This window comes from Lipomyces japonicus, assembly GCF_038497905.1.
Source record: "Lipomyces japonicus strain CBS 7319 unplaced genomic scaffold V1514scaffold_22, whole genome shotgun sequence".
Lineage (NCBI taxonomy): Eukaryota > Fungi > Ascomycota > Lipomycetes > Lipomycetales > Lipomycetaceae > Lipomyces > Lipomyces japonicus.
The window spans coordinates 2,356-30,354 of NW_027117834.1; the positions used below are offsets into that span (position 1 = coordinate 2,356).

Consider the following 27,999-nt stretch of genomic DNA (forward strand, 5'->3'; position numbering starts at 1 on the left):
GCTATCTAAATTTTTGATTGTTTTTTTCTGTGTTGTTCGGAGCCTTAGTTTTCAATTACTTTGTCTTATTTGTTTTCAGTTTGTTTTCTAAGTGGTTAGATTAGGAATGTTATTCGAAGGATGTCTAAAGGATAGTTTTGTTGGATTTATTGTATGATTTTCTGTGAATGGTGGAGTACGGATGGAATCTTTCTACACATGGGGGGTTTTATTTTCTTCAACGACACTCAAAAGACACTCAGTAGTGGGATTCTCAGCACAATGACTCTAGGTGTTCCTTCCTCGCGCATGTCTCTGTCCAAAGCTTGGCAAACTTTCGGATGATTCATCAAAATGGTCTTCTTTATTTCTCTCCTCGGTCTCTCAGTGAGGATGTGTTCAATGCCTTGGCAGCTGCTGCACGTCCTCCCTGTGTGTAGACCTTTTTCTATCGTCCTCCAGCATGGATTTGATTTGATTAGTTAACTAACGTAGATGCTATGCGAGCGGTCAGACCAACCGAGCTCCTTTACTTAAAACGACATTTCTCTATCAAAAAAATGGAATCGTCTTCAATTGAAAGTCGTAGAATATGGGCTTTTCAAGCTATCAGAAGAGACAAAAAACTAAGCATTTCAAAAGCTGCAAAGTTCTATGGGGTTCCAAGAACAACTCCCGGTTACCTACTTAAGGGCAGACGCTCTCGACAAGATTGCCGTCCTAATTCCATGAATCTGACAGAGCTAAAAGAAAATTTTCTTTCTATGTCTTGGACCTGGATGCGCGAGGATTTCCACCCCGGCTTATTTATGTGGAAGGTATGGCCAATGTCCTCTTAGCGAACCGCGACGCGCGACGCGCGACGCGTCGGGAAGCGCTGGGCTTCTAATTTTGCGACAACCAGAGCTCAGGACGCGAATTAATCGTGCTTACGACTACCAGAGAGCCCTCTGCGAAGATCCGGATAAGATAAACGCGTGGTTTTTGCTTGTAGCAAGCATGAGGGCCAAGTACGGGATTCAAGACGCCGATTTGTATAACTTTGATGAGACTGGCTTTCAAATGGGTGTGATCACCCCGTCAATGGTCGTTTAACGTGTCGATCGACGTAGCAGGGCGAAAACTGTACAACCTGATAATCAGGAATGTGTTAAGGTGATCCAGGGAGTGAGTGCAGATGGTTGATATGTTCCGCCGTTTATTGTGTTAAAGGGAGTTTTCCACCTTGGGCATTGGTACATGGAATCCAACCTCCCACGCGCTTGGGTCTTCAAACCTACCCAAAATGGTTGGACTGATAATGATACAGGCTTGTACTGGATTCGCCATTTTGATAAACATACTGCCAGCCGTGCTACAGGTGTATATCGGATGTTAATGATTGATGGACACGAGAGTCATTGCTCTGTCGAGTTCGACAGGTTCTGCGAAGAAAAGCGTATTATAACGGTTTCTATGCCACCTCAGTCGTTGCACCTACTTCAGCCTCTTGATGTCGGATGCTTTAGTCCATTGAAACGGGCGTACGCACGAGAGATTGAGATGCTTGTGAAGTCGCGTATCACCCATGTGACTAAGCAGTAGTTTCTAATCGCCTTTAAGTCGGCCTTCTACACTGCATTTACGGAGAAAAATATTAAGGCTAGATTCAGAGGAGCTGGCTTAGTGTCATAACCTCAACTTCGGTTATTCTGTCGGGATGTCCGATTGTTGGCAAGTCGTCGTCGGGCGGGTTAGGAGATAGCGCCGACTACCAGGAGCGATGATAGGAGATAGCGCTTGTGACTATCAGGAATGGAGATAGGACTTGAGAATATTCTATAAAGAGAGGGGAATAGCCAGAGGTATGAAACACTACCCATCATCACGGCTACGAGAAAGGACTAAGGATCTTAATTGAATATTCTCAAGGTATAGTTGTTTTTATGTTGATATTGATTGTTTATATTGAAGTGTTAATATTTGGCTTGATTTATTAATATATTCTCAAGATTATTACTTAAAGGCCCAAATAATCGGTTGTTCTAACACTTAGTGCCTTTTGAACCCGACACGGTCTTGTCGAAGCTGAATGTGAGGCTACGGACTCTAACGCCGCCCAGCTCTCCAATAGCGACTACCAACAGCTGGGCCTCTCAGACGCCGACCAACCCAATGGATGTTGGTTCACAGTCTGATTTTATCAAGCATAAGATTGTTGTTCATCAAGGCAGCTCACCGACGCCTATTTGTAGCGCTGTAGACCAGTTTGCAAAGGGGACAAAGGCAATAATGCACCAAGTGGCCCTTTTGAGGTCAGAGAACAAGACGCTTCGAGAGGCCAACCATGCCTTAAGCAAGCGCCGGAGCGCTAAGCGAACTTTCCTGCAAAGAGAAGGGACTTTGACCATAGAAGAGGGTCAATATCTTATAGGGCATATGGGTCATCGACAACAGGGACAGCCAAGTGTTCGGCGATGTAGCATGTGCGGTAGTACCGAACACACTGCGTCCAGATGCCCAAATAATTTTATTATAATGTTGTGGTGTAATTGTAATCGTCAGCAGTGAAACCTGCCCGCTCGGTTGGTCTGACCGCTCGCATAGCATCTACGTTAGTTAATGCATGCTTATGTAAGATAAAAAAAATCGTTTCGTCTCGCGTTCGTAGCATTTCAATAAAACTTTTGTAATTATTGTCCCTGTTCTATCGCATCATCAAAATGAAGGAGGGAAGGACGCAATGAAGGTGTGGAGGAGGGGATTATCAGAACAGTTTAAGATGGAGCACATTGCTCTGTTGCATTTGCCATAAGGCCGACCACAATGTAAGGACTTGCCCAGAGGCTGGAGATTTATCGAATTTATTGGATTCCGGCTAGTTTTAACCAGTTTGAGATGTTTTCATAGAGTTGTAAGATTAGACATCACAAGATTTCCATTATTATGTACCATTTACATGTGTTTATCATTCTTATTGACTGTCTTCTGATTTTAAAAGAAGATCAAATGAGTTTTAATGATTTTTTCTTTTCATATGAAAAGCAAAGAACAAAAATTTCATCAAATCTGATAGCTCAAGATGGTTGTCACTAAATACTAGCAACCTTTAAAAAAGGCAGGGATACTATACAGCAGTTAATTATAAGCTTAAATGAAAAGACTCCCTGACATGCAAAAAAAAAAAAATACAGAAAAAAACTTAATCTAAAAAAACTAGTTCTATCATAAAATATATTTATTTTGACCATACCCATCCTTAATTTTCTGAATTTTGTCCACAACAAGCTCATAAGTGATTAAAGTAACAGCACTAGCTGGTACAGTACGGACCAAATTTGTTCCAAGACCTGAATAGAATACTCCCCAACCTTCTTCTGCTATCAAGACTTTACAAGTTGATACGATTCCATGATATACCATAGTCTTATTAAGTGACAAACCTCGTTGAATTTGCATCCTTGTACGAATCACTTCATGAGGATATGTAGTGACTGATGCACACATTTTTGACAAGCTTGATGCAAGAATCAATCCAAATATTCTCCGCGTTTCGCTAGCAGTTTCTATAGATGAAGGAAGAAAAATTTTCTTAAATTCTTCATAGAGTGGGAATTGAACAGCAACATGAGTCAATCCGAGTAAAGCAGGGCCTAACCCTGCATAAAATGATGCTAGCCCTTCCTTTTTATACATTGTTCTGAACGCGTCAATGGTTCCATTATAGTGCCATGATGTATTGGCACTTTGAGTCTATAAATGTCAACAACTATGCTTGCAAAATTTGATAAAAAGCTCTTACCATTAATCGGGTTTTCACAACCCATATAGGATTAGTAAGTGTAGTTGAAGAACTACCCGCACATAATGCTGAGCTCACATGAAGTAAAAATGGATGATCACGAAAGCCTATCTATATCAGCACTAAACCACAACCCTTATTGCGACAGTAATGAATGGCAAGTCAAAGTAGTCTGTAAACCTAGTTAAGCTTACCTTGGATATTTCCTAAAGACTCTTTGCATCTCTCATAAACAGTGAAGTAAACCATCCATGTAGGTAAATAACCAAAAGTTATTGGAACAACGCCTCTGTAAAAACCAGATATGCCTTCAGTCCTCCATATTGTCTTTGCAGTTCCTAAAACGTTAGATAGTTCGCTTTTACCTAGCAAATAATAGTAATTTACCTAGCAAACCATGATAATAATGGTCGTTAGTGATGCCATATTTTGTGAATCCTCCTTGCGCTTGAAGTCTTGTTTTCATTACATCTAGCGGGCAGACTATTAGACCAGATATGAAGCCTGCAGTAGCACCCGCACAAGCATAAACTGAGGAATCTGACATTGACACAATAAGCCTTTTAAATATTGAATCGGGAAGACTTTTGTTTGTCGATAAATTTGGAATGCTGGATGGGATATTTTCCCTTGCAGGCCGTTCACAAGATGCAACCCCCATTGAACTCATACAATCAAACTAATCTTAAACAATAAAGCCCAATTAAACAAAATGTTAATGTAAATTGTAAAAAAAATATGAAATTGGCAATGCCACTACGGCATCTCTTTGTGCGATTGGAGATTGATGCTGACCCCGCGGTTATTACCTCATGAAAATTTCTCTGAAGCACAGCAAACAAATTCCTAAAATCTGTAAATGCGTCGTAACCAATAATCTTCAATCGATATTGTAGCTATCTTTTTCACATGCAATAGTTAATAAGAAAATAATATATCTAATCTAAATTCATATCCATCTATTTAAGAGAGCGGAGCGTGAGCATGACAGGGTAATTACGCTTTCCGATCTTATCCCATAGGCGGGCATGTAACTAGCTATACCTCCACGGTTAATATTTCATATATTTACTGGACATATTTAAAACGTGTTTAATTGCAATTCTATTTGCAGAAATTACGTAGTTACATACTAAACCAATAGATAAAAAGTTTAATTATTACAAAACAAACAAAGCCCACTAAAAATATTCAAAATAGCATATATATGTAGTTAGTTAGATTTAAAGTTCATATGACTCTGTGGTATCAATCATTCCTTATCCGGTGTCAACTTAAGACTCTTGAAAGACCACCAGCCAAGTGTACCAGCTAAAAAAGACAGTAAAAAAATCCTGTCACGAGGCTGCAGTTCCTCTTGATTCTTGTACTGACCAGAATTCGCTTCTTCCACCGATACATTATCAACCGTGTCCTCAATGGGCTGCACTAAATTATCACCAGATAAATGATTTATTTCTGGACGAGCAGCCGGAGGCTCATCGGGAATAATAGTGCGCGTAGTGTAGTTGTCCGGGATCACTGGCTACACAGATTAATTAGACACGACAATGACAATACAAAAAATGTATAACGCCAACCAATCACTTACAATCGGAGGGAGTGAATCGTGTTCCACAAATATTGAAGGATCCGGAAGCTTGTAGTATTCAATCGTTGAATTGTCACCCTTGGCAGAGCCGACAACGGTTGTTTTCAATGACCTAACTGCTTTCATAGGTGACACAAAGTCTTTAATTGATTTCCTTTCAGCATTTTGCGGCGAAACTGTCAAGGGTGAAGACAGTACATTCAAGATTTTGGATGACGGCGAATTCAATTCACGAGTTTGGTTTGCTGTTGTCGAAAATGGAGAAGCATCATCGACAATCAGGCGATTCACCAACTAAAAAAAACCCCCCGTTAAAAACAAATTGTTTAAAAATGACTGAGGGCAACAAATACATACGTTACTCTTATTTCCACTAACTTTGAGCCCGCGGTTACGACACTCCTTGCGAAGATTCTCCACAGTAAGATTTTTGTACGCCGATGCGGTTTTGCTGAGCAGGTTCGACGGGTTTGGAGTTGACGCGGACGAATGAAGATACTGAGCTCTTAAACTTGGAGCAGAGCGAACTGTCCGAAGCGATCTTTGCATGGTCTATAATTTTCTTAATGATCAGACAAGTCCACGCTCGTTTGAGTAGTTTTGCAGTTTGTTTACATCGATGATGATCTGTGGTGCGGGGCTTACAATGTTCGCACGTTTGCGCATTTAAAACCCGATCGCACCAAACTCTGGCAGCTCCGACGCAGCCAATCCGCGCGAAGCGCAGTTAAGTCACGAAAGGTTCTTTCGTTCCGACCAAACTTTAGACTCAGCAAGACTTCACCTTCTTGATTCACAACCAACAATGACCGGCAGTTTTTTGAGAACATACAACCTCGCCTCGTACGTCACATCGAAGGCACCCAATTTTACCAAGCTTATTCTTCCAATTGCTTCATTCTTAATTGAGACTGGTGGCTACAGAAAGCTTGGTCTCAGGTTAGTTTTTTGGGTTTTTTTTTCTTGTTTTTCGTGATCCATTCGACGTGTTATTAATTTTTTCTAGATATGATGATTTGCATGCGGAAGAGAATCCTATTATCAAGAAAGCTATCAATAGATTAGAGCCTAAGGAGTACTATGACCGCGTTTTCCGAATCCGACGAGCGCATCAACTTTCGCTTCAGCACCAACTATTGCCAAAGGACCAACAGTTGAAGCCTGAGGAGGATATTAGATATCTTACCCCTTATATACTCGAAGCAGAGGCCGAAGCCAGAGAACGACAGTACTTCGACAATTTAACAGTTATTTCCAAGAAGTAGATTCAATAATGATGTCTGATGATTTTTTTACTTTACTATCGATAATTTCATTCGATATTAATTACAAAACTATATAGCATCAAATATTATATATTTATTCTTATTTTTTTTTTATTTTCATAAATCCAATGCCTTCTGAGCCATTTGCAACGCACCTTCGCGAGTCCGATTACCTCCTATAAAGCCTATTTTCGTTAATGGTCGTTGTCCGCTGATAATTGACACAAAAAAAACCCGTCACATACCTGTTGCGTGCACAAATACACCACCCTCAATACCAGTGAGATTGCTTAATTCCTGGTCCCTGAAACCTCTCCAAGCTTCGGGAAGTGGCTTTCTGGATTGAAAAGACGACTCGGTTACTGGTACCGCCTGGACGCGCCATCCCTTACCATCTGAATACAGTACATATAAAACGACACCGCTGATGTTAAGCTCTTTTTCTAAAGAGAAAACGTGATCTTTCCAGTTTACGAAATCGTCAAATACGACAATTCGACCCTTAGAGTCATATTCTGATCTGCGTTCAAGTGCAACCTTAACAAGTTGCCGAGCCGGTAGCCATGAGTTACCATAGTACTGAACCAAGTCAACAAACACGCCTCCTATTAACTGGCTGGCTTTTAGAAATTGTTGATACAAATTAGTATCATCTGATGGTTGATTCCAAGCCGGATTCAAAGCTGCTATCATTCCCGGAAGAGTTATTGATTTTATAGAATAAGCCGGCACAACTTCATCTGGGTATTGACTTTGGCCATTGTCATTACCGTCGATAGCCTCAATTAGCTCAGCATATATCTTAGCATAAAGTATGTCAATGCTAGGATTTTCAATTCCCAAATTTAAAATCTGGCTAATGATCTCCTTGCCAAAGTGCTTGTAGATGAGCCCTGCTGATGACAGTTTCGTTTTAAATTTGTCAGAAAAGGTTTCAGCAAATCCTCGTTGATGATGATCAAAATGTTTAATCGAATCATATTGACCTTGAACATCAACAATGATATCGCAGGCCTCCAAAATATCCGAATCTCTAGATCGAATAATCGCTAAGGATGTATTTAATAAATCATATGTGCAACTTTAGTTATTATCAAATACGTACTAGCATCTGAAAACTTTGGCAACAGTCGAAGCATGTAAACCGCCAGTGCTTCGTCAGCATGAAACGTGCCACTATATAACATCAGCCCATGCCAATAATAATTTGGAAAATCGATCCATACCTGTGAGTACCAATTTTCATAATTGCTCTTTGACGTTTTGACTTATTTGTAATTTCACTCATACAAGCGAGCACGGTATGAAGAAATTTTATTGAAACTATTAAACTGTCCAGTGTTGGTTACGTAAGATGCAACTTTAAAGACAATACACATGGCGTGGCTGCAATACACATGTATGTGCCTTGCCTTCTGGCTGGCGATGCTAGAGATGCGGCAGCAAAGTTTAAGAAGTCTTTATGCAGCTTGATGAATTGTTGACTTTTAGGTAATCGTCTAGCGATCATATATATATAACCGTTGAATTTTAGTGGGATTGCTGCAGCAAATTTTCAGGTGATTTATCGCACACAAGAATCAATGCCATCTTTAGCCGAATACCAGTCAGAACTTTGCCAACTTCAAGATGGCAATGATTTAATACGATTTGTGTATAATAAAAAGTTTTTGACTTCCAATTTAAACTTGAAATCTTCTGTAATTGGCGAGTAAATGTTCTAATGTTGAAAAAAAAAGGACTAAGAAAAAAAGCTAACCATCTTTAGTATTTGACTCGTCTTTCAATCCTCCTACGATTGCTCATCGTGAATTGATCATGCGAACTCTTGCATTAGAGTGTTTCAACATGAATTCTGTAATTCTAATGCTACTAGCGGTTAAAAATGCTGACAAGACAATTGCGCCGGCATGGTTGCCAGATCGATTAGTTATGATGGAAAGATTCGCTAAAGACCTAAATCATAATGAAATTTACCTTGCAATTACGAAATGTGCGCGGTTTGTTGATAAAGCACAAGCGATTCAAAAATTTCTCACTGAAATGCATGATCTGGTGTTTATTGTTGGCTTTGACACCTTGATTCGATTATTTAATTCAAAGTACGTTTGTAATTGTGAAAATTGCTAATAAAAATTCCTTAGCTAAAATAGAAATGAATAGGTATTACACGGGAACTACTGTTGCAAATGCTTTGGTTGATTTTATGTCATCTTGTAAACTCGTGTGTTTTATACGAGACAGTGCAGAATATGGGACTGCTTCCAGTCAAAAACAGTATGTGACTAATATACGACTTGGAATAGAAAAAGATATACCTAGTCAGTGGGCAGATCGAATATCATTATATGAGTATGAAGACGGCAATAATTCTTCAGAAGTTGAATTGTCTAAGGTAAGCTCTACCAGAGCACGTCAGGCTGCGGAAGGCAACCAACAGGTGAGTTATATATTGCACAAAATACCCAAAATTAGAAAATCTGGGTTTATGTTTACAATATATACATATATTTATTTAGCAATCATTATCTACTGTATTGACACCTTCTGTTTTGGACTACGTATTGAAACAGCATTTATACAGTTAGTATTCCGCTCTCTAGGTTTGAAAATATTTTATGTAAGGAGTTTTATTAGCTATAATTATAGATGAATATGTCAATTAAAAAAATGCACAGAACTAAATAGAAAAGTACGCCAAACTATGAAAATTCCCTCCCAAACCAAAAAAAAAAAAAAAAATTATTTAAAAGATAGTAAATACATGACCTGACATAGTTTAAGCTGAATTAGGCAAAGGCCAATGTTGAGTGGGAGAAATAGAAACGTAGTGTTTGAGTACATGAGAATGATGATTAGGATGATTAGGATGATGATTAGGATGATTATTAGGATAAGCATAAGCATGAGCATGAGCATGAGCATGAGCATGAAGATGAGGTTGAGCATTAGGTTGAGAATAATACTGAGAGGGATAAGGATTCGTGAGTGATGCTGGAGTATTAGGCGGAATCGGAAGAACTTGTACAGGTGAGTGAACGTAGATAGCCGGAGGTGGATGGTTCAAGGGCTGTGGAGAAAATTGTGATTGCTGTGACGTCTTTAGCCGCCTGACTTCTGACTCCAGAGAAGCAATATAAATCACTGCTTTTCGAAGAATAGCAGCCTTTGAATCTTGTGCGCCCCGGCATTGCGGAATCGCGTCTTTAAGTTCCAAAAAACCGCCGTTGATATTTTCCCGACGACGTTGTTCAGACAGGATATGAGCAAATCTTCGGTTTGAACCGGGAGACTTTGTTGTATGCGTATTTATTTTGGCATCGACGGAAGTGAGCCGAGACGAACTTCGTCCGTGGTCAGGTACTGACATAGATCGTTTTCCATGCAATGACGGTTGTGACGGTGATGTTGGTGATGAAATAGAGGAGGGAAAAAGTGAATGGTCGGCCGAAAATCTGGAAGAATATAGAACAGGTTCTGATGCTCTACGTTCAGTCTCATGAGGAAGGCTTCACATCAAAGGGAGCACAGTTAGTCAAAATTGACATAAAGTTGAGTTAAGAATAAAACGAAGAGAGAGAACACATACTCAGATACGATGGACTTTAAGTCCATGGCAATAAAAAAATTACAGCTAAAGATGTACTGAAGGGAAAAAAAACTGATAGAGTGCAGTAGGCGAAGAGCAGTATAAATGAATCATATACGAATTACTCGAGTATATATAGATGTATGTATATATAATAAGCCTACACCCAGAGAAACGGGAAACGAATGTAGTAAGTTATTAGCTACAACAAAGAATATGACTACTATAGTTAAGTTATTGACAAATAACATGTCAATTACGTACCATGTATGCAAATAAATAAATGTACATAGTAGGTAGGTAGGTATGCGGCTTGCCGCAACTATGAAGTAGAAATATGGTCATCCACGACAAGGGTGGTACGGTCGGTACCGGGCCCGCCTGCAACATCATCCATTTATTTACATGCACGAGTTTAGTGACTGAACGGCGACGTACATACAAAAACAAAAATTTATATAAATATTACGATTATGTGATAAATATATATTATCTATATTAAAAATAAGCAAAGGACTTGCCATTGAGTAACTGCTGCACGACAACAATGAACGGTACGACCATGACGGTGATTAGTTAACAAAAATAGCGTAAGTGACGTTGCGGAAAGACCCTTAAACCACGCTTTTTTATCCAAGTTTGGCAAAACAAAATATATGGTTTTTATCCAAACGACGACACAACTGTATATACTTTTACAACCTACTATCCCAAATTATATATATAGGGAGGGAGGCAATAACAATTATTGCGATATTCAATATATTATATTATATTTATTACGTTATATTTATATTTATACGGTACAGGCCAATTTTATTTATATGTGTTGTATTTTTTATCACAGCACGAGTTGAAACATCCGTGTAAGTGTGCCATCGCAGTCTCCTCTTGGCTCCAAAAGGATTACTTGGCAGTATCATGAGCCGTCACATGGGACGTTAAGTTTTGGGTATCACACGAGTGAAAAAAACGCCCTGAATTGGAAAAAAAGCGAAAACCTTGATACATAGTTTATACCGAAGTACCTCTCAATACAATATATGTAGTGTAATGATGTACTTTGGGCGACCCGCAAAGGGAAAAAAAAAAAAAAAAAACTAAAAATGCTTTTTTTTTGTCCCACATGCTTGATGCTGTGGCATTTGAGAAATGCATGGCCGTTATAAAGTCTATATTATATTTAATCCCTCTCCCATTCGCAATCCCCGACCCGTTGGAATTAAGATATATTTGCATATAGTGCACTAGTAGCAGTTTGAATCTGAGGTTTTACTTTGTTTTCTTTCAATTTCCTTTCTATATACGTGCAGTGAGAGCAAAGTCTCTAAACTTACAGATGATGCTGTCAAACTGGTGGTTCTACCACGTGGTTTTTAGTTTAGTTTGTGTTATTTGCAAAACATACGATTTTGCTTGATTGAGAATAGCGTGAAATGTGATCTTTCCAACAAGAAGGACCCACTAAGACGCTGCAGTTGTCATTACGCGAAAGTTAAAATTTTTGCAATTTCCTAAATGCGCGAGCTGCTGCTTATTACAATAGTTTTTTTGGTCGGGAGTATTTCAATGCTTTATAATATATATAGATAGTATGCGAAACTGTTGGACGATTGTAATTTGTGATGTTAAAATAAGATTAGAGCAGGTATATATTGTTCCTCACATTGGTGTTGTTCTTTAAATAATCCTAGACACATACCACATGATTATATCAATATGTAGTATCACCGTTAGCCATAACTATACTATGTGTATGTGACTCCTTTAAATGTTTGTCATAGTTTTATATAATGCCACAGCTTATTTTCTTCGCAATAGGGCGTGACAGCCTTGTCGTACAATAAATAGGTCAGCCAATGGCACAAACCAATAATTATATCGGTCCGATTAGGCTTTCCCTCTAGTCGTTACAATTCTTAAATCACGCAAACCTATAAATCATCCAATGTTATAATCAACCATACGTATTTACAACAGAGAGGCATGGGATATAAAGAAAGAAAAGGAGTACAAACAAAAGTGGACCCTGCGACTTTACTCCTCGCCTGCATGGTACCAAAATAAACACAAAGGGTATAGTTACTTTTAAAAAAAATACTTACTAACTTCAATTTTTGACAGCTATAAATTATTTTATATCTAAAACTTTGTTCCAAAACATATGGTATACAAGGGCCGGAGTGAGGACTCTCTAGGTCATCATACAGTGCCGGATGGGTTCAAAGTAGTCGACGCGACGTGTAACATGCATTTTGCTGCAGTCAATGAACTCTTTAGGCCAAGTTTTTGTGTTCAAGAAGTAAGAATGTGTCGCGTCAGCACGTAACGACCACGAGACTGTTACCAAAGGCTGTCTGCAGGGGGGGCCTCCCTTGTTCTGTGTGATTATTCATTCAAGTGACAACTGACCTGGCCTTCCTTGCTATTATATGATACGGAAAAGAATGCGAGGAGTTTTTACTGTTCAACTTGATGCATCCCTACTGATACACTAAAAGGCTAGATCCTAGCACGTATACCCTGAAAAGCTACATGCGTCATATCCTTAGCCAGTCTGAACTCTTTGCACGGGTTCGGAGATAGGTGCTTAAAATAATACCAACTGATATGCAAAGATAGCTGTCTGTTATTCAGATTCCTACTAGCTTTAGCCTTTCATACCATTAATCGACTTGAAGAGCACCCTTATGTGGCCAATTCAGGGCTAGTTAGAGTCGATAGTAGACATCCTGATCGGTATGATCTAGGAAAGACGTTATTGCATAATATATGCAAGGCTATCAGATTGGATCTGTATCAGACTCTGCTTCAAGCACTATGTAGATTATAGGAGCATGAAATAATTAGAGAAATTTAAGATATTGAGCTGTATAAGGAGCAATCAGCTTCTTAAATAAAATAGTCTTGTAATATATTATCGCAGAAAAATAATTTATAATTGCTTGAGAATGTATAATTTGGTGGAGCCCAAACTTACAATATACGAAATTGACAGTTTAGTTGGCTTATTATAATATTACTAAAATACTAACTATTAAAATTTAATTAACTATTTTTGTTATAAGTACATCCAAACGATCGACATTGTACGTTGAAAACCATTTTATTTTTTTGGATTATTCAGTGGTTTATTGTGTTCATTATAATGAATACATAATTATATTGCATTTGGCTATAAATTATTATGGTTTCGAACGACGACGAGGCCAACTACAATAATAGTCTCTCAGACTGGCTGGCAAAATTTTCCGATAATGTCTCTATAGCCTCGCTTTCAATTCCTGGCACTCATAATTCAGCTGCTTTTTATCATTCTTGTATGTATAATTTTTTTATTACCGGATCACATTGCCCATTTATTTAATCGATGATAATATATATATAATGTATTCTTTATCTATAGTCCCTTGTGTGAAATGTCAAGGTGCTTCCATACTACACCAACTGAACAACGGAGTCCGATTTCTTGACTTTCGGGTGTCAAAACCATACTTGAACAAATTATCTGTTTCCTGTTTATCATCGTCTTCGTCTTCTTCATTCAGTGGTGGTTTACAACTTTGTCATGGTGCATTTCCCATTTCAATAAGCCGCCAGGTAAAACTGCATAATATTCTCAATGACGTCTATAGCTATCTCGACGATCATCCTCGTGAAACTGTAATTGTGTCGCTTAAAAATGAAGGACCCTTTTCCTGGGTTCGTGATGAATTCTCGCAAATTTTATGGCATCATTACATTGAGCCCTGCCGCCATAGATGGTTCCTTGATCCCTGCGTACCAACACTTGGCCAAGTTAGGGGTAAAATCATTCTACTTAGGCGATTTACTTGTTCACCAAATCTTGATGGCACGTTTGGCTTTCCTGCTACAGCATGGACATATAACACTACTGGTAGTGACTATCAGGCGGGCATCCCTTTATCCATTCAAGATTTTTGCGAACTCTCATCTTCAGCCATGATAAAAGCCAAGACTGAATATGTTGAATCACACATTCTACGGTCCACGCAATCACTTCAAAACCACAGTACTCTCTTCATGAATTTTACATCTGCATCTAATTTTTGGAACTTGAATTGCTGGCCTAGAAAAGTTGCAACTGCGATGAATGCGGGAATCAAAAATGCTTTGCTTAATCATAAAGGTAGCTGTGGGGTTTTAGTTCTAGACTTTGCCGAAGACGACGATTGGTCGATTGTTAAATTGATAATCAACCGTAATAGTTTTATATAGTCATCCACTCTCTCAAATTTGCATTAGCCAGAAAGCAAAAAAAGAAAGATAAAAAGAAGGAAAAAACTTTCATTTTAACGCCCAAAACCTATAATAACTAATGTACAATAAACTCTCTAATTTATAATTTTTATTTTAAACCTCACTCACTCATTCCTTGTAATTAAATACCATTATCTCGATGAATTTTTTTTAAAAGAAAATGATGCAAACGGCTTGCTCGAAGTTAAGGGCCTGGACGTATGGCTGTTTTTGACCTCTTTGATTGATTCAGGGTCTATAGATTTAGATTTGCCTTGACCGTTAACTGCTTTAGTGACCCGTCCCAGTCCATTCATTGGTAATGATCGTGTGGTTATTTTTGTAGTATTAACCTTTTCTGCAGTAGATTTCGAATAAGTTCCTGTAATACTAGTAGACGACGCTGGCGTTGATGACGCCACTTCTAATATTGATGATCTCGTGTGTTGCAGCGACGCAGATTTGGATCCTACCATCTTTTCAATATTTTCCAACATCCTTTTCGCAGATGCATCATCTCGTTGGGCTTGACTCTTTTGTCGATGAAGATCTCTCAAATTCCGAGTTAGTGAAGCCTTATGTCTGGATGAAGCTTCATGCTGTGATTTTCCAAGCTTTGTGTCTAGCACAAACTGTTCTAATTAGTATTAATTGTAAATAGATATATAAAGAAATAAAAAAATAGATAAAAAAAGCAAAATCAACATACAGTTTTACAAGGCTTACACCAATACTTCGACATACTAAGACGTGAATAGTTTGAATCTGTAGATTGCATGAAACGGGTTTCCCATTTTTTTGGCGATTTCTTGATTTTGAAGGCACGTGATAAGTTGTTACTATATTAATCAAAAGTCACGTGTAATTTTTTGTCCTGTTGGATGTACAGATAAACATTGCACTGTAAACCACAATTACTTCTAATTGCTAAACTACTACAGGTATATAATAAACTTGTATAGACGACTTTATCCAACCAAACAGACGGTAGAGAACGCACACTGTGTTTTATGAATATACCGTGTAATTATAGTAGTCATAAACGTACAATAACTATCATTAATAAGAAAGTATTATAATAAACAAATAGAATTTAAAGGATTAGTAAATATTATTGTAAGGATTATTGTTAATATTAGTCCTAATTATGCTTCTACTAATTTTTTACTAATTAAAGAGTGGTGACTGGATTTATGACTGAACATTCAGCTAGTCCTTTCGTTTTCTTTTTCTTAGCTGAATATTCTAATATTATGATTTTATTTGATTTTGTTTATGATTTTAATTAAATAATTGCAGTAAAACTTTAACCCGCCATATCGTTAGTGCTAAGTAAATATTTATTCCTTCAAATAAGTTATATCAATGGATTCGAAATCAGAACACGAAACTCGTCATTCTAAAAGCTATAACCATAATCGCTATTCGGACGACAAAAGATCACGTACTTCAAGACATCACGATCACAGACATCAAGATCACAGACATCACGATCACAGACATCGGAATCCTCATCCTCATCATCCTCATCATCATCATCAGCACACGTCTGAACATACTTCAAGCACTAACTCGACAGCAAGTAAACGAGTGCGAGCGGATTTTGACAGCAGCGATGATGGTCAATTAGAGAAAATTTCAAAGCAAAAGCACAAACAGATTGACGAGGGTAATGAATCTGCAACAGACAGTAACGGATCAGATGAAGACAGCAATGCAGGGGAATGGATAGAAGCAGAACCATCTCAATTATCTTCGATCGATAATAAGTCGAATAGGGATTCTTGGATGTTAAATGATTCGAACTCGACAGATGGAGCATTTGAGTTTACTTTCTTCAATAGTGATACCTCTGAACGGCCACGCAAAGCGATATTGCCCGAAAGGCAACAGCCTACATCTACAAGTGATTCTTATTTTGTCAGTCAAGAAGACAACACCAAAGCTCAGTCAGCTCCTGTTGTCCACGAAGATTCTGGCAATGACAACTCTACTGTTATTACTAGACACGCTACAGTTGAGAGATTAGATGAAAGTGCGCTTAATAGGTTGAAAGCAGCATATTTAAAAGCTAAATTAAGACGCACGCCTGACGCAGGCAAACTTGAACAAGAATACAACGATGCACTTTCAGCTGCGGCAGAAACTTCAGTGTCGACAGAAAATCGAATTGAGGTCTTACATACAATGGATACAAGGGGCGTCAATATCAACGCCGCTGGAAAACCAATCAATGAAATGACGATAGCAGATATGGTTGCGGAGGAAAAAAGAACAAGAGGTTCTTTTGTTGCGTCAGAAGGCAGATTACTTGCTGATGGGATCGGTAAAGATAAAAAATTCAAAAATGATTTGGACTACATTGATGAAAATGCTGAAAAGCTTGCTTTTCGAATTCAGAAGAGTCAGATTGATCTTAGAAATCAAACCATCGATGAGGTCAGAAAATTAAATGTAATTTTAGATTCTTGTCCACTTTGTCAATCAGAAGGTTTGCCTCCAATTGCTCCTGTAGTCTCAACTGGGACCAGAATATATCTCTCACTTCCTACAATGCCCCAACTAAGTCCTGGAGCTGCGACAATTGTACCAATTTCACATAAGAGATCGACATTGGAATGCGATGACGATGAATGGGAAGAAATTAGGGTCAGTATTTAATAACTTTGTTAAGGGCTTGTGACTATCTAAATTATTGACAACTTTTAGAACTTTATGAAATGTCTTGTGCGAATGTATCGATCGCAAAACAGGGGAGTTTTGTTTTATGAAAATGCTGCCTCCCAAAATCTTCGTCACCATGCCACGATTGAAGCAGTGCCGTTACCTTACGATCTAATTGATACTGCACCTGCTTATTTTCGAGAAGCCATTCTTTCGTCTGACGAAGAATGGAGTTCCCATCAAAAGGTTATTAATACTCTTGATCGTGCAATTAAAGGCGGGCTTGGTAAATTGGCGTTTAGAAGAAGTCTTGTTAAAGAAGTACCCTTTTTTCATGTTTGGTTTACCATTGATGGCGGCTTTGGACATGTTATTGAAGACACTTATCTATGGCCAAAAGGTGATTTGTTTGCAAGAGAAGTGATAGGAGGCATGTTAGAATTGGAACCTAATGTGATTAAACGTCAGTCGAGATGGCAGAAAGGTGCAGACCCGCGATTAAAGGGATTTCGACAAATGTGGGATAAGTATGATTGGACAGCAGAACTTTTGGATTATAACACAAGATGAAAAAAATTATGGCAAAATAAAAAAAAATTTTTATACAAAAAAAAAAATTTTAAGTTATGTACAGTACTAGGAATTAAAGTTGTTAATATAGATCTCAATTTCACGGACCATATTTTAAAAGTTTATGTCCAATCTCTAGTTTGTCCCCTAACCAATTCCAGAATCTTCCAGCCTCCAGTCTCAGGGTTATCCATCTCTTCCTTAACTCTAGTAATCACCATAGCATACGTACTCTGTTGGATATGATCTTCAGTACCAGCGGTGATTTCGCCTGTCTTCATATTCTTGTAAATATGAACTTCCTGTGCCCTTGCTGAAACTACTAGGACTGGAACATCAGCCGGTGGTAAAATTTTCGCGTTGGCAATATCGACTCCTCTAATATCCAAAACCTTGCCGGCTGAAATAAGACCAGCTTCTCGGAATTGTTTGGCAGAGGCTGCCCAGATGTTAAATGGTGCCTCAGAAAGCCAAAGTTTCAAAGTTTCTTCGTCACCTTTAACGAAGGCGTCGATAACTTCTGGAAGAATGTACTCGCGAATCTCAATCAAAAAATTATCCACATTGTAGTTAGGATCAAGCTCTTTGAACAACCGAGTGACTTGTGCAAACTCGGTCTCTGCAAACAAACCACCTATTCGGTTAGTTACACCTCGAACAGTAGAAATAAACGCATTATCCGATTCATCAATTTTTTGCTTGAGTCCATCTATCGAACGAAATACGCTGGAATTGTCTCTAAAATTTGTCCAGGATTCTTTCCATGCTGAGTCCTTATGCATAACAAGCGACGTGCCCGCACTAATTGTTCATGTTAGAAAAATTTAGTTCTTTGAATGATAAAATTTTTTTTTACATACTTCTCATCTCCCTCGATTGGCTTGTTGGGAATGATACCATCCTTATACATTTGTTGACGTCGCTTAGCTTCCAACTGAGCTCTTCTTTGACGTCTGACCTCCTTCGCCTCAAATCCACCATATCTTCGACTAGTTCCATCATCGATGACATCCTTGACTTCTTTATACGCTTTGGTTTCTCTTATTGGTGCCGTAGCCCTTTCAACATGCTCTGCAGCAGTATTAGCTGCAGTTCGGGTACCTTTGACTATAGGAGACTCCCATGCTTGAGAAGCAGCCGATCCCACAACTTTTCCTGCCTTCTTTAGTGCCTCACCGGTTTTGGACGAGGCTGCGGAAGTTCCGGTCTGGATGCATTTCTGTTAAAAAAACAATGGACAAACTTTTTAAAGACAATTTGTTTTACTCACTCTAGCTTTATCATAAGCATCTTTAGCTTTCTTGTATGCATCACTTTCTGCCATCCTGCCAGTTTCATCTTGAAGGGCCTTGATGTTATCCTGAAGTTCCTTCGATTTGTTCCACTCTTGTCTAAAAGTGTCAATAAATATCTGATACGGCGACTTCCGCGGCTGATTATCATTGTCATCTGCAAATGAATTCCTTGAAGTTGAAAAAAATCTTGAATTGTGATCACCTATATTTGATTTTTGATTGCTTGGTAACGATGAAAATTGTAATGTCGACGTTATTCGTGAAGTGACGACAGACTCATGATCAAGCCAACGACAAGTATTTCCTAAAAGCCTAGTACTAAACTGACGCTCTAATACATAGTTGCTAAGTATTCTAGTTTGATTTTTAAATGAAAAGAGCTTCTTAGTTGCGCCCGAGCGAAGACCGGACATCCCGAGGCGACTCATGAGACGCTATTATAAGCAGCAAAATATTGCTAAACACAAAACTGCAATAACGAAAAAATAATAAACACACTGCGTATTAGAGCAGAACGAAAAATTGAAAGAGAAAATAAAGAAACTTTTGTGGAAAAGAAGTTTTGTACTCGAGACTGCGTTCAAAAAATTATTTGAAGTAAACGCGTGGCGGTTGAGTCGATTAAAGCTGTGGCGCAAAAAAAAAACACATAACCCTTGACAACGACAATGTGGTAATAACCATACAGATAGAGTGCAGACTGGCCCGCCCAGTCATTTGAAGGATTCGATCAAGTCGAGGTTTTTATTCATATAGCATGACTATTGAGTCTTAGGTATGAGATATATCGATACAACTCTTTCAGATCGTCGTTGGCTCAACATTTCTCGGCTAGTCTTCTCTTGTTCAACGCGACCAACCAATCAACACGCGAAGTTGCGCGCGGCAACACAAACACTCTGCCATCATGCAGAGGAAACAAGAATTACAGTCTACTGCTCAAGCGAGTGACGTTATTTTTGAAGATAAGCCGAGAGAAGAACGATCGTATGTGGAGTATCATCCAGATCTTGACATTGACGCTCAGCTTTCAATTTTTAATGCCGAGGATGTTGATGGAGGTAACTTAATTGCAGATGATAAAAGTCAGAGTAGCCGGACAGCTAGAAGACACCAACTCAAAATGCTATTACATCAGCCTAAATTTAAACAACTGGACTTGCGACTATCGTCTGTAGAATTGGAAGATAAATTTGAGATATCTCAATTAAAGCAAGTAAATAGAAGAGAAGAGTTTAAAATGCCTTCGCATTATGTCAGAACTGCAAATATTGATTTAGAATCTGATGATTCGAACACAATTGAATACGATATGGACGAGCAGGGTGAGTACATGGATTACGTGGTATGTTGATAATGGGCTAATGGCCAAATGTTTAGACGATCAATTTCTTACCATTCTAAACGAAGAGCGGCGGAAAAAATACTCTGCTATGCCTGTGTCCCGATTACTGTTTGAAATGACGTTCACTGTTCTGGAGACCGAGTGGTTTGGGTTACAGGTTCAAATGCCAAAGCGAAAATTGATAACGAAGGATTCCTTGAATGATAACGATGATTCAAAATGTGCGGTTTGTGATGATGGCGAGTGCGAAAATAGCAATGCCATTGTATTTTGTGATGGGTGTAATGTAGCTGTTCATCAGGATTGCTATGGGGTACCGTTTATCCCCGAGGGCCAATGGTTATGTCGGCGTTGCATGAGTGGATATAACGGGCGATTAACGGTATGAGATGTTTTTTTTAATGAGTTCAGTGACTAACAGAAACAGACTTGTGTATTTTGTCCTAACAAACAAGGAGCTTTTAAGCAAACTGTACAGGGTCATTGGGCGCACCTTTTATGTGCTCTATGGCTCCCAGAGATTAGTGTAGGAAATACTGTGTACATGGAACCTATTGAGAGTGTTGAGTTTATATCACGGAATCGATGGAAATTATTATGCTACGTTTGTAAGCAAAAAACAGGTGCATGCATCCAGTGCATGAATAAAAGTTGCTTCACGGCGTTTCATGTCACATGTGCCCGAAGGGCAGGATTGCAACTCAAAATGAGATCCACTTCCGTTGCGGCTTGTTTTCAGGATGGGGGATTATTAGAAGCTTTATGCGAGAAACATTGTTCAGAAGACTTCAAACAGAAACATGACGTGAAGGCTTCGCTTAAGGCCGCTCAAGAACTGTATAATACTGATTTAGGGGAGCGAGAGTATCCAGATGCGCAACAAGCTGCGTTGTCTAAGCCTCGTCTGGATGATGAGAGTGAATCTGACAAAAAGTCATTACCCCTCATTCGGCTCAATTTATCAAATCTAACAGCGTCTTCGATATCTGATTTAAATTCAACAAAAGGCGTTTGGAAAACTAATAATGGTGCACCAATAATCCCTTACATAATATATAAAAACGTTTGTGAAAAAATGCGTGGTCATGGAGTTCGCAAACGGAAAGAGTACGTGTCTTTAATGTGCCGATATTGGACATTGAAAAAAGAAATCCGCCGCGGGGCTACCTTGCTGAAACGATTGCAGGTTGCGCTAGAAGCATTGCCTGATAAAAATTTTACTCAGCAGCAAGAAATGAAGAAATTGGAGTATGCTAAGTCAATGAGCTCAGACTTGGATCAATTAATGAGGTTTGCCGAATGTGTGGTGGCTAGTGAGCAAAAAGCAATAATGCAAAAACGTCCTGATAATCATGTGCAAATATAACCTTCTGAACGGTATGACAGTACGATAGATACCAACAATATGTGATATTACAGGCGGAGTTGTATGATTATTTGCGATGATGATATGTATAATTAGGGATGATTTCTTGGTGGTGTATTAATTTTGTCATTTTATTTTATAAACTATTTATATTTTTATGCTACATGCCATGATTATCTAATTTAAGAGAATGTAGTTAGTGGATATAAAAGATATTTTTTAATCTGTCACTATTTAGTAGGTATGGAAAAGAGTCTTTGTTCGAGCAGGTACGGTTCAATTACCAATGAGACCCTTCTATATTACCTCAAACGTGTAATTTAGTTGTAACTTCAGTTCATTTTTGCAAGCACTTCATATTTGTATTATCTGATCCTCCCGGGTGATTAATAATAAATATTATGTACATTCTTTAAAATTACTTCTGAATTCGGTCAATGCACAGTATTCCTTTTGAAAATTTGCGCAAGGTAATATTTCGTCCAGAATCGAAATTTATTTGGTTCTACTCATATCTGCGAATTTTGTATGAATGCTTTCTGTACTTGGTGAACTGTTTTAAGATGAGTCTTGGAAGCCTCTAATTTTCCAAACCTTTACTCGCTTTGTCTGCAGTTTTCAAAGTTAAACTGACAAATGAACCAACCTGTGACATACTTTAGTTCATGCCTGTTTCTATATACCACAGGTAATATCTAATAGTAACGTAAAATTATTAAGAAACTCCGTTTTTGCTGTTTCCATAGATGGAATTTAAGCCTTTTAATCTTTCCTAAAAATATGGTATTCTTGCTTAATTTCAGTTCTTATTGGAATAAGCAGGCTAAATTGGCATATTGGTGTCAATCGGTTTAAAAAAGAGCTCTGGTTGAGAAGATAGTATCGGTTTCAATTGATAGTGTGGATGAGAGATCTGTCACGTCAGAATGTGCGTCTCGAATTCGTCGGATACTGAAACATCAATTTGTTGGGAATTCACAATCTGGATCGAATCGAAGGCATTAAAAACATGATGGGAGAAGGTAAGCCCCTGCACTCCGTAGCAGAGATTTGTAGAATGTTTGTATTGTGGGTGCAGAAAGTGTGGACTGAAAGTGAATTTGCTCCTTTTTGGCAGTCATTGTTAAACAGACAAGAAATTTGACTGGTCATTGCAAGTGAAAGTGTAAGTGAATTCATAATACAGTAACTGTTTGATGGCGAATATCTATTTTAACTTGATTGACAAAGTTGGATAAGTTATTTCTAAGTACTTGTGAGTTCAATAAAGATGTGTGCTCTACTAGCTTTGCTTTACGAACTGGCGTCGTCGATGTCGTACGAATTGTAAGAACCTGACAGGGCATCATGTAAGTCTCACTCGGATACAGAGTCAATGTCAAAGAGAGACATGATTATTACAGCGGCACAGTTCAACTCTTTCCATTATTCGTATATCGTGTATAGGTATGTATTGGGTAATTGTATAACGTGTATTACCCGGAACACAAACAAATAACGCTACGTGAAAAGTGTACCTCCTGAAGACGATATTCCCGTAAACCTGTAACCAATAATTTAGAGATAGATAGCTGGAATGCAAGGTTGGAAACTCATGAAAAATAAAGCGAAATTGATGTCTAATAATCTAAATTAGGTTATAACAAGTATTATCCGCCAGATTTCGATGGCAAAACGTCTCTGAACAAATTAGCTGGGAAGCATGGTCTTGGTAACAGAGCGCGTAAATTGTCTCAGAACATATTGATTGTTCGATTTGAGCTACCTTTTGATGTATGGTGTGAAGGATGCGAGAATTTGATTGCTCAAGGCACGCGTTTTAATGCGGAAAAGAAAAGGGCCGGTGAATATTATTCCACTCCGATTTTCACGTTTGGGTTAAAATGTGCCCGTTGCTCGCACGGTTTTGAAATTAGAACGGATCCTAAAAATACTCAATATGTGATAGTATCTGGTGCCAGAAAAAAATCAACGGATTTTGATGGTGAAAAGATTGGTGCGATCAAAGTTGATTCATTGCTATACTCAGGTGCTAACAGTAGTACCAAGTCTACTGATTCATTTGCAATTGTTGAAAGGGCTATACATAAGTCAAAGCAGGAACGCAAGTCACGAAGGAGATTAGCCGAATTACAAAAGTTGAGTAGCGAACGGTGGAGTGATCCGTATACAAAAAATCAGCAATTACGAAAACATTTTAGGGAGAATAAAAAAACACAAGAAGATGAGCAGTCAAAAAACGACACTCTTGCGTATAAAATAGCAAAGATATCACAACTCAGGAAAGCTGCGAATAAATCAAATCAAAACTAATAGTTATTAACTGGGAAAATTAGTTTTATGGCGTTACTGGTATTGTTATTTAAATTAATTTTAAAAAATACTTTATAAATTCTTAATATTCTATTTACCATCGAAATCATATTAATTACAATTCCACAATTTGTGAAGAGATTATCTTTCCATTTTCAGAGCTAGACCCTGTTTTCACTTCTTCTGTTAAAATCATATTGGTTCCTGATGAAGACGTTGAAATCAAAATCGGGTCTGAGGCCGCAGTTGGTGGTCTGAAATTTACTGCTCGTCCCTCATTATATATCTCATTTAATATGTTCTCAAACGCGGTTGCTCCACCTTGCTCTTTAATCTTTTCGTATTCATCATACAAAAACAAGGCAGTTTTTGCATCTTCTATCGAGTCATGTGTTTCAGTTTGGATGTTTTCTCGAAGAAGATACCAAGCAAGGAACCGCAGCGACAATTTACGCTTGGTCGACTTAATAAAATAAAGATCCACAGTATCAATCACTTGATTACGAGGAACCTGAATGTCTATATCAATCATCAGTAATCAATCTGCTAGTTAATATAAAAAAAAACTCACTGATTGTTCGGAAATCATTTGCCAAGCCATGTCCTACAAATATGCATCCCAGGTTAAGCAACAACCATAATTTCTTGTAAGCAATTTTCAGAGGAACCAAAGGCTTGCTTGACCTTCCAGGATCTAAATCGCCAATATTTATACCTGAAAATGCCGTCAGATAGTCCACTATGTTGTCTGTGGTTCTTATATAATCATCAATAAACGCGACACCTTCCTCAGGGCCCTCGCCTCTCACAACAGAAACTCTAGCTAGACTTAGTTTACTTGGTCTTATCAGTGACCTAGTTCCATCACTCTTAATTTCTGTCTCCTCTTGCTGTAAGGCAACAAACTCGGCATCTATAGCAATTCGGGTACCGGGCGTAAGGACGTCCTCATTTCGGAGCTCACTAAAATCAAACTTTAGATCTGTTCGAGCAGCCTCTGACTCTTGGTATAGTAGCATCATATCCAGCCTATCCTTCCACGATGAATCAAATTCTGAAAAGTTTGAATTACTGCTCTGGTAAACCAACGTAACCGGCGTTTTCCAAGTATAATCAAACTTCAAACATTCGCTTTCGGTTAACGGTCGCACCATAAAGTCATTAAACAAATACCATTCCTTTTGACCAGCGGCAACGGGTACTAATTATATCAGCACTTATAGTGTATTCTTAGAAACGAGCTTACCCCTTATTAATGCAACCATATGATTGTCCAGTGGGCCAAAGTTGACCTCAACAACCATGCCAACTAATTCATATAACTCTGACTGCCCGTCAACATTTCCAAGATGCTTCTCATCCTCCAAGACATTTTGCACTTGAAACTTGCCATCTGTAATAGAGGCGTGAAATTTCGTTGGTAAAAATTTCTTTTGACTCCATATTTGTCTTTCTGCAGGAGAATCGATTGCAGTATTAAAAGACAATACAGGGGATAAGCTTTTCACGTGACGCGTAGAAGTAAGAAAATTATATTTCCGACACTTATCGCACCATCCTCTTGTGCTCGACTTTGTCTCTACACTCTGCTGAACAATATTCGCAAAACTGACGTTAGTATTTCCTCTCTTGTCATTCTTACTGTTATTCCTAAATGAGGTCTGCCCTTCTGTAGCCTTTGGATATTGCAGGTCCACGGCATAAGTATTACCCCTCCGAGCGGATTCATGTCCACAGCTGGAACATTTTACCGTAGAAAGCAAACTCATGCCCACCACTTTGTCAAACTTGTGACTAGCAGGTCTATCAAAACTCGCTATTTCCTCGTTTCTACTCTCAAAACTTATTCTTTCTAATAAGAACCTGTTAAATGATTGCAACACCAATCCAAGATGTACCCTCCTTAAACCTGTTTCATCTTCAAGCAACCCAAGAGCTGATGCCTGAGGAATAGTTGCTAACGTTCTTGAAAAGTTATAAGCTCTGCAATGTTGACCATCGGCCTTTACCAGCATATCAAAAAGAAAACCAAGCTCACATAAAAGACATTCACTTATTCTGCAATTGCCAGCCACATGATTAAGTGCAAAATTGTACACAAGAGGCGTGAACCTGTATAATTGCAATATTGCATTTGTATATGAGTTCTGAAGATGAGTTTCTAAGCCGGCATATTTCGTTTTGTTATAAAACCCAAAATCAAAGTCATCTACTCCAAACCTGGAATATTTCATTTCGACTTTCTTGAAAATCTCGACAGGATCAGTTTCTTCTATAATTTCTTGAGGTTTGTTACCTTTAGACTGAAGTTTTTCTTGTTCGCTTCTAAACATCGGCGTTTTTAAATCATTGCTGCCTTTTAAATTAAAGTACAGAGAAGTCTCCGTAACGTACCGACGCTGTCGCCTTGGAAACGGTGCATATCCTACAAAATCGACCATCTTCATAGATCCCAAAATCTCCGGATCGATTCCAGGAGACCTACCGCCAACATTAAAAATCATATCATTTGGCCATGCTGATAATAATTTATCTTTATAATACGGCATCCCAATCGAATTAAGCGGTACTTCGTCATCTACTTGTGTTGGTACAATATGATCCATTATTTGATCTGGCCATTCAATGGGCCTTGCAAAGTCTGTAAACTGTTTAGCTTCCGGAGAACCCCAAAGATGAACGGCACCATCTCCATCACTGAGAGCAAAATAATCACCTGAAGATGAAATATCAAGGCCGGTAACATAATTCAAATTTGCCTGATGTAAAAAAGTGTGTGCAGGGTTAAAGAAATCAAGAATTTGAATTTGACCAGTTACAGAAGATACTATGCAGCTGTTCGATATTTTCGGATGTAATCGGACAAACCCTGCTCCAGCAGGAAACGGTATTGGCGCTTGAGGCCTTAAGCTTCGCAAGTCAAAGATATTAAGAAGAGGATCAAGCAAATAGGCTGAGCCTCTTTGAGTATGACCACATGTGACAAGAACATTTTCTCGTGAATCCAAATCCACAATTCCTCCTGAGTGAGCAGGAAACTTCTTCACGACTGTAAGCGAATTTGGATCCATTAGAACAACCTCGCCTTTAAGATTACCCGCACATATTAATCGGCCTCCTTTGCGCATGACAGACAGCCCCTCCTCTAATTGAATCTTTTACTATCAGTGAGTTACCTTGTAAATTGACGCGTAGTACAATACCTCAGAAGTCACAGCCCCTCTGTCTGCATTAACTTTTAGCAAAGTTTCATTTTTACTGCCAACTACTATTTCACTTGTTCCTCGTGACGTGTAGCTCATACAAGTTAAATCTTTAAATTTCACATCATCCCTATTGAATTAGTATTTTAGTCCGCCCGCGTCTTCAAATCATTCACTAACTTCAAATTGAACCGACTTAAACCTCTTCTTGATGACATTTTGATATTATTAGCACCAAGAGAAATCACACCCTTTTCGCCTACAAGTATCTGCGATACTGGGTCACTGTGAGATATGAAGCTGGTGTACTTGCGCAATGGCTCACTAGCAAAAGATGTAACTCGTCCCTGATACATTATTAGCGTAGTCCTAGTGAAACCTTACAAGCTATACTTACATTTGTATCGCCTGTCCATAATAGCTCTTGAAAGCTGTCAAATTGTACTGCTGATTGCGGGGTCGACATCGAGCCGTAAGTAGCAGCCGTGCTAGTATTCACCTACACCAACATTATCAATAATCAAGTGCCAAAAAATAATTAGATGACCGTTGAATACCTCTCTCCATCCATCCATCTTTAGTGTTTCTTAAATTGTTTGGTCCAAGTTATATTTCAGTGTCGATGTCATCCTACTGATCTGCCCTATAAAGGACAATGTGTTTAAAGCGTCACTGTCTTATTCAATTCAATCCAAAATCTGCAGCTAATCTCACACGCAAATTCCTAAAGCTGAATTATAGAGGTATAGAGAGTCTGGTTGATGTCTGTCATCAGCAA

At 38.5% G+C, this 27,999-nt stretch overlaps 13 protein-coding genes across 13 annotated transcripts; 6 read left to right on the plus strand and 7 right to left on the minus strand.

Moving 5' to 3' along the window:
- Positions 1-2,718: 2,718 nt before the first annotated feature.
- V1514DRAFT_331688 (mitochondrial carrier domain-containing protein) lies at positions 2,719-4,775 on the minus strand. The gene is made up of 4 exons (XM_066927721.1): positions 4,148-4,775; positions 3,955-4,098; positions 3,761-3,867; positions 2,719-3,711 (listed from the first exon to the last, which is right to left on the minus strand). Exons 1-4 carry the CDS (start codon positions 4,428-4,430, stop codon positions 3,184-3,186), a joined length of 1,062 nt encoding a protein of 353 aa, XP_066783013.1. The 5' UTR covers positions 4,431-4,775; the 3' UTR covers positions 2,719-3,183.
- Positions 4,776-4,846: 71 nt separating this feature from the next.
- On the minus strand, positions 4,847-5,950 carry V1514DRAFT_331690 (uncharacterized protein). The gene is made up of 3 exons (XM_066927722.1): positions 5,709-5,950; positions 5,352-5,645; positions 4,847-5,285 (listed from the first exon to the last, which is right to left on the minus strand). The coding sequence occupies exons 1-3, from the start codon at positions 5,898-5,900 to the stop codon at positions 5,013-5,015; spliced, it is 759 nt and encodes a 252-aa protein (XP_066783014.1). The 5' UTR covers positions 5,901-5,950; the 3' UTR covers positions 4,847-5,012.
- A 162-nt stretch (positions 5,951-6,112) lies between these two features.
- V1514DRAFT_331693 (ubiquinol-cytochrome C reductase complex 14kD subunit-domain-containing protein) lies at positions 6,113-6,719 on the plus strand. Its single transcript, XM_066927723.1, has 2 exons — positions 6,113-6,290; positions 6,358-6,719. Exons 1-2 carry the CDS (start codon positions 6,157-6,159, stop codon positions 6,614-6,616), a joined length of 393 nt encoding a protein of 130 aa, XP_066783015.1. The 5' UTR covers positions 6,113-6,156; the 3' UTR covers positions 6,617-6,719.
- On the minus strand, positions 6,606-8,029 carry V1514DRAFT_331696 (metal-dependent protein hydrolase). Its single transcript, XM_066927724.1, has 4 exons — positions 7,843-8,029; positions 7,722-7,792; positions 6,862-7,665; positions 6,606-6,801 (listed from the first exon to the last, which is right to left on the minus strand). The coding sequence occupies exons 1-4, from the start codon at positions 7,902-7,904 to the stop codon at positions 6,734-6,736; spliced, it is 1,005 nt and encodes a 334-aa protein (XP_066783016.1). The 5' UTR covers positions 7,905-8,029; the 3' UTR covers positions 6,606-6,733.
- Positions 8,030-8,034: 5 nt separating this feature from the next.
- Positions 8,035-9,297, plus strand: V1514DRAFT_331697 (uncharacterized protein). The gene is made up of 4 exons (XM_066927725.1): positions 8,035-8,323; positions 8,385-8,718; positions 8,780-9,056; positions 9,136-9,297. The coding sequence occupies exons 1-4, from the start codon at positions 8,200-8,202 to the stop codon at positions 9,202-9,204; spliced, it is 804 nt and encodes a 267-aa protein (XP_066783017.1). The 5' UTR covers positions 8,035-8,199; the 3' UTR covers positions 9,205-9,297.
- On the minus strand, positions 9,237-10,645 carry V1514DRAFT_331704 (uncharacterized protein). Its single transcript, XM_066927726.1, has 3 exons — positions 10,470-10,645; positions 10,206-10,365; positions 9,237-10,125 (listed from the first exon to the last, which is right to left on the minus strand). Exons 2-3 carry the CDS (start codon positions 10,229-10,231, stop codon positions 9,396-9,398), a joined length of 756 nt encoding a protein of 251 aa, XP_066783018.1. The 5' UTR covers positions 10,232-10,365; positions 10,470-10,645; the 3' UTR covers positions 9,237-9,395.
- Positions 10,646-13,154: 2,509 nt separating this feature from the next.
- On the plus strand, positions 13,155-14,577 carry V1514DRAFT_331709 (PLC-like phosphodiesterase). The gene is made up of 2 exons (XM_066927727.1): positions 13,155-13,525; positions 13,612-14,577. Exons 1-2 carry the CDS (start codon positions 13,393-13,395, stop codon positions 14,442-14,444), a joined length of 966 nt encoding a protein of 321 aa, XP_066783019.1. The 5' UTR covers positions 13,155-13,392; the 3' UTR covers positions 14,445-14,577.
- Positions 14,300-15,230, minus strand: V1514DRAFT_331712 (uncharacterized protein). Its single transcript, XM_066927728.1, has 2 exons — positions 15,175-15,230; positions 14,300-15,097 (listed from the first exon to the last, which is right to left on the minus strand). Exons 1-2 carry the CDS (start codon positions 15,205-15,207, stop codon positions 14,618-14,620), a joined length of 513 nt encoding a protein of 170 aa, XP_066783020.1. The 5' UTR covers positions 15,208-15,230; the 3' UTR covers positions 14,300-14,617.
- A 1,023-nt stretch (positions 15,231-16,253) lies between these two features.
- V1514DRAFT_281454 (CwfJ C-terminus 1-domain-containing protein-like protein) lies at positions 16,254-17,699 on the plus strand (the record flags this gene model as incomplete). The annotated part of the gene is made up of 2 exons (XM_066925072.1): positions 16,254-17,114; positions 17,175-17,699. 2 exons carry the CDS (start codon positions 16,254-16,256, stop codon positions 17,697-17,699), a joined length of 1,386 nt encoding a protein of 461 aa, XP_066783021.1.
- Positions 17,652-19,609, minus strand: V1514DRAFT_331714 (uncharacterized protein). The gene is made up of 3 exons (XM_066927729.1): positions 18,970-19,609; positions 18,560-18,906; positions 17,652-18,500 (listed from the first exon to the last, which is right to left on the minus strand). Exons 1-3 carry the CDS (start codon positions 19,420-19,422, stop codon positions 17,822-17,824), a joined length of 1,479 nt encoding a protein of 492 aa, XP_066783022.1. The 5' UTR covers positions 19,423-19,609; the 3' UTR covers positions 17,652-17,821.
- A 56-nt stretch (positions 19,610-19,665) lies between these two features.
- Positions 19,666-21,998, plus strand: V1514DRAFT_331716 (PHD-zinc-finger like domain-containing protein). The gene is made up of 3 exons (XM_066927730.1): positions 19,666-20,319; positions 20,375-20,721; positions 20,767-21,998. The coding sequence occupies exons 1-3, from the start codon at positions 19,902-19,904 to the stop codon at positions 21,703-21,705; spliced, it is 1,704 nt and encodes a 567-aa protein (XP_066783023.1). The 5' UTR covers positions 19,666-19,901; the 3' UTR covers positions 21,706-21,998.
- A 1,239-nt stretch (positions 21,999-23,237) lies between these two features.
- On the plus strand, positions 23,238-24,183 carry V1514DRAFT_307508 (CWC16 protein). Its single transcript, XM_066925699.1, has 2 exons — positions 23,238-23,288; positions 23,342-24,183. Exons 1-2 carry the CDS (start codon positions 23,282-23,284, stop codon positions 24,016-24,018), a joined length of 684 nt encoding a protein of 227 aa, XP_066783024.1. The 5' UTR covers positions 23,238-23,281; the 3' UTR covers positions 24,019-24,183.
- V1514DRAFT_331726 (ubiquitin carboxyl-terminal hydrolase-domain-containing protein) lies at positions 24,073-27,989 on the minus strand. Its single transcript, XM_066927731.1, has 7 exons — positions 27,779-27,989; positions 27,619-27,720; positions 27,402-27,568; positions 27,222-27,351; positions 25,265-27,173; positions 24,590-25,219; positions 24,073-24,537 (listed from the first exon to the last, which is right to left on the minus strand). Exons 1-7 carry the CDS (start codon positions 27,794-27,796, stop codon positions 24,134-24,136), a joined length of 3,360 nt encoding a protein of 1,119 aa, XP_066783025.1. The 5' UTR covers positions 27,797-27,989; the 3' UTR covers positions 24,073-24,133.
- Positions 27,990-27,999: the final 10 nt, after the last annotated feature.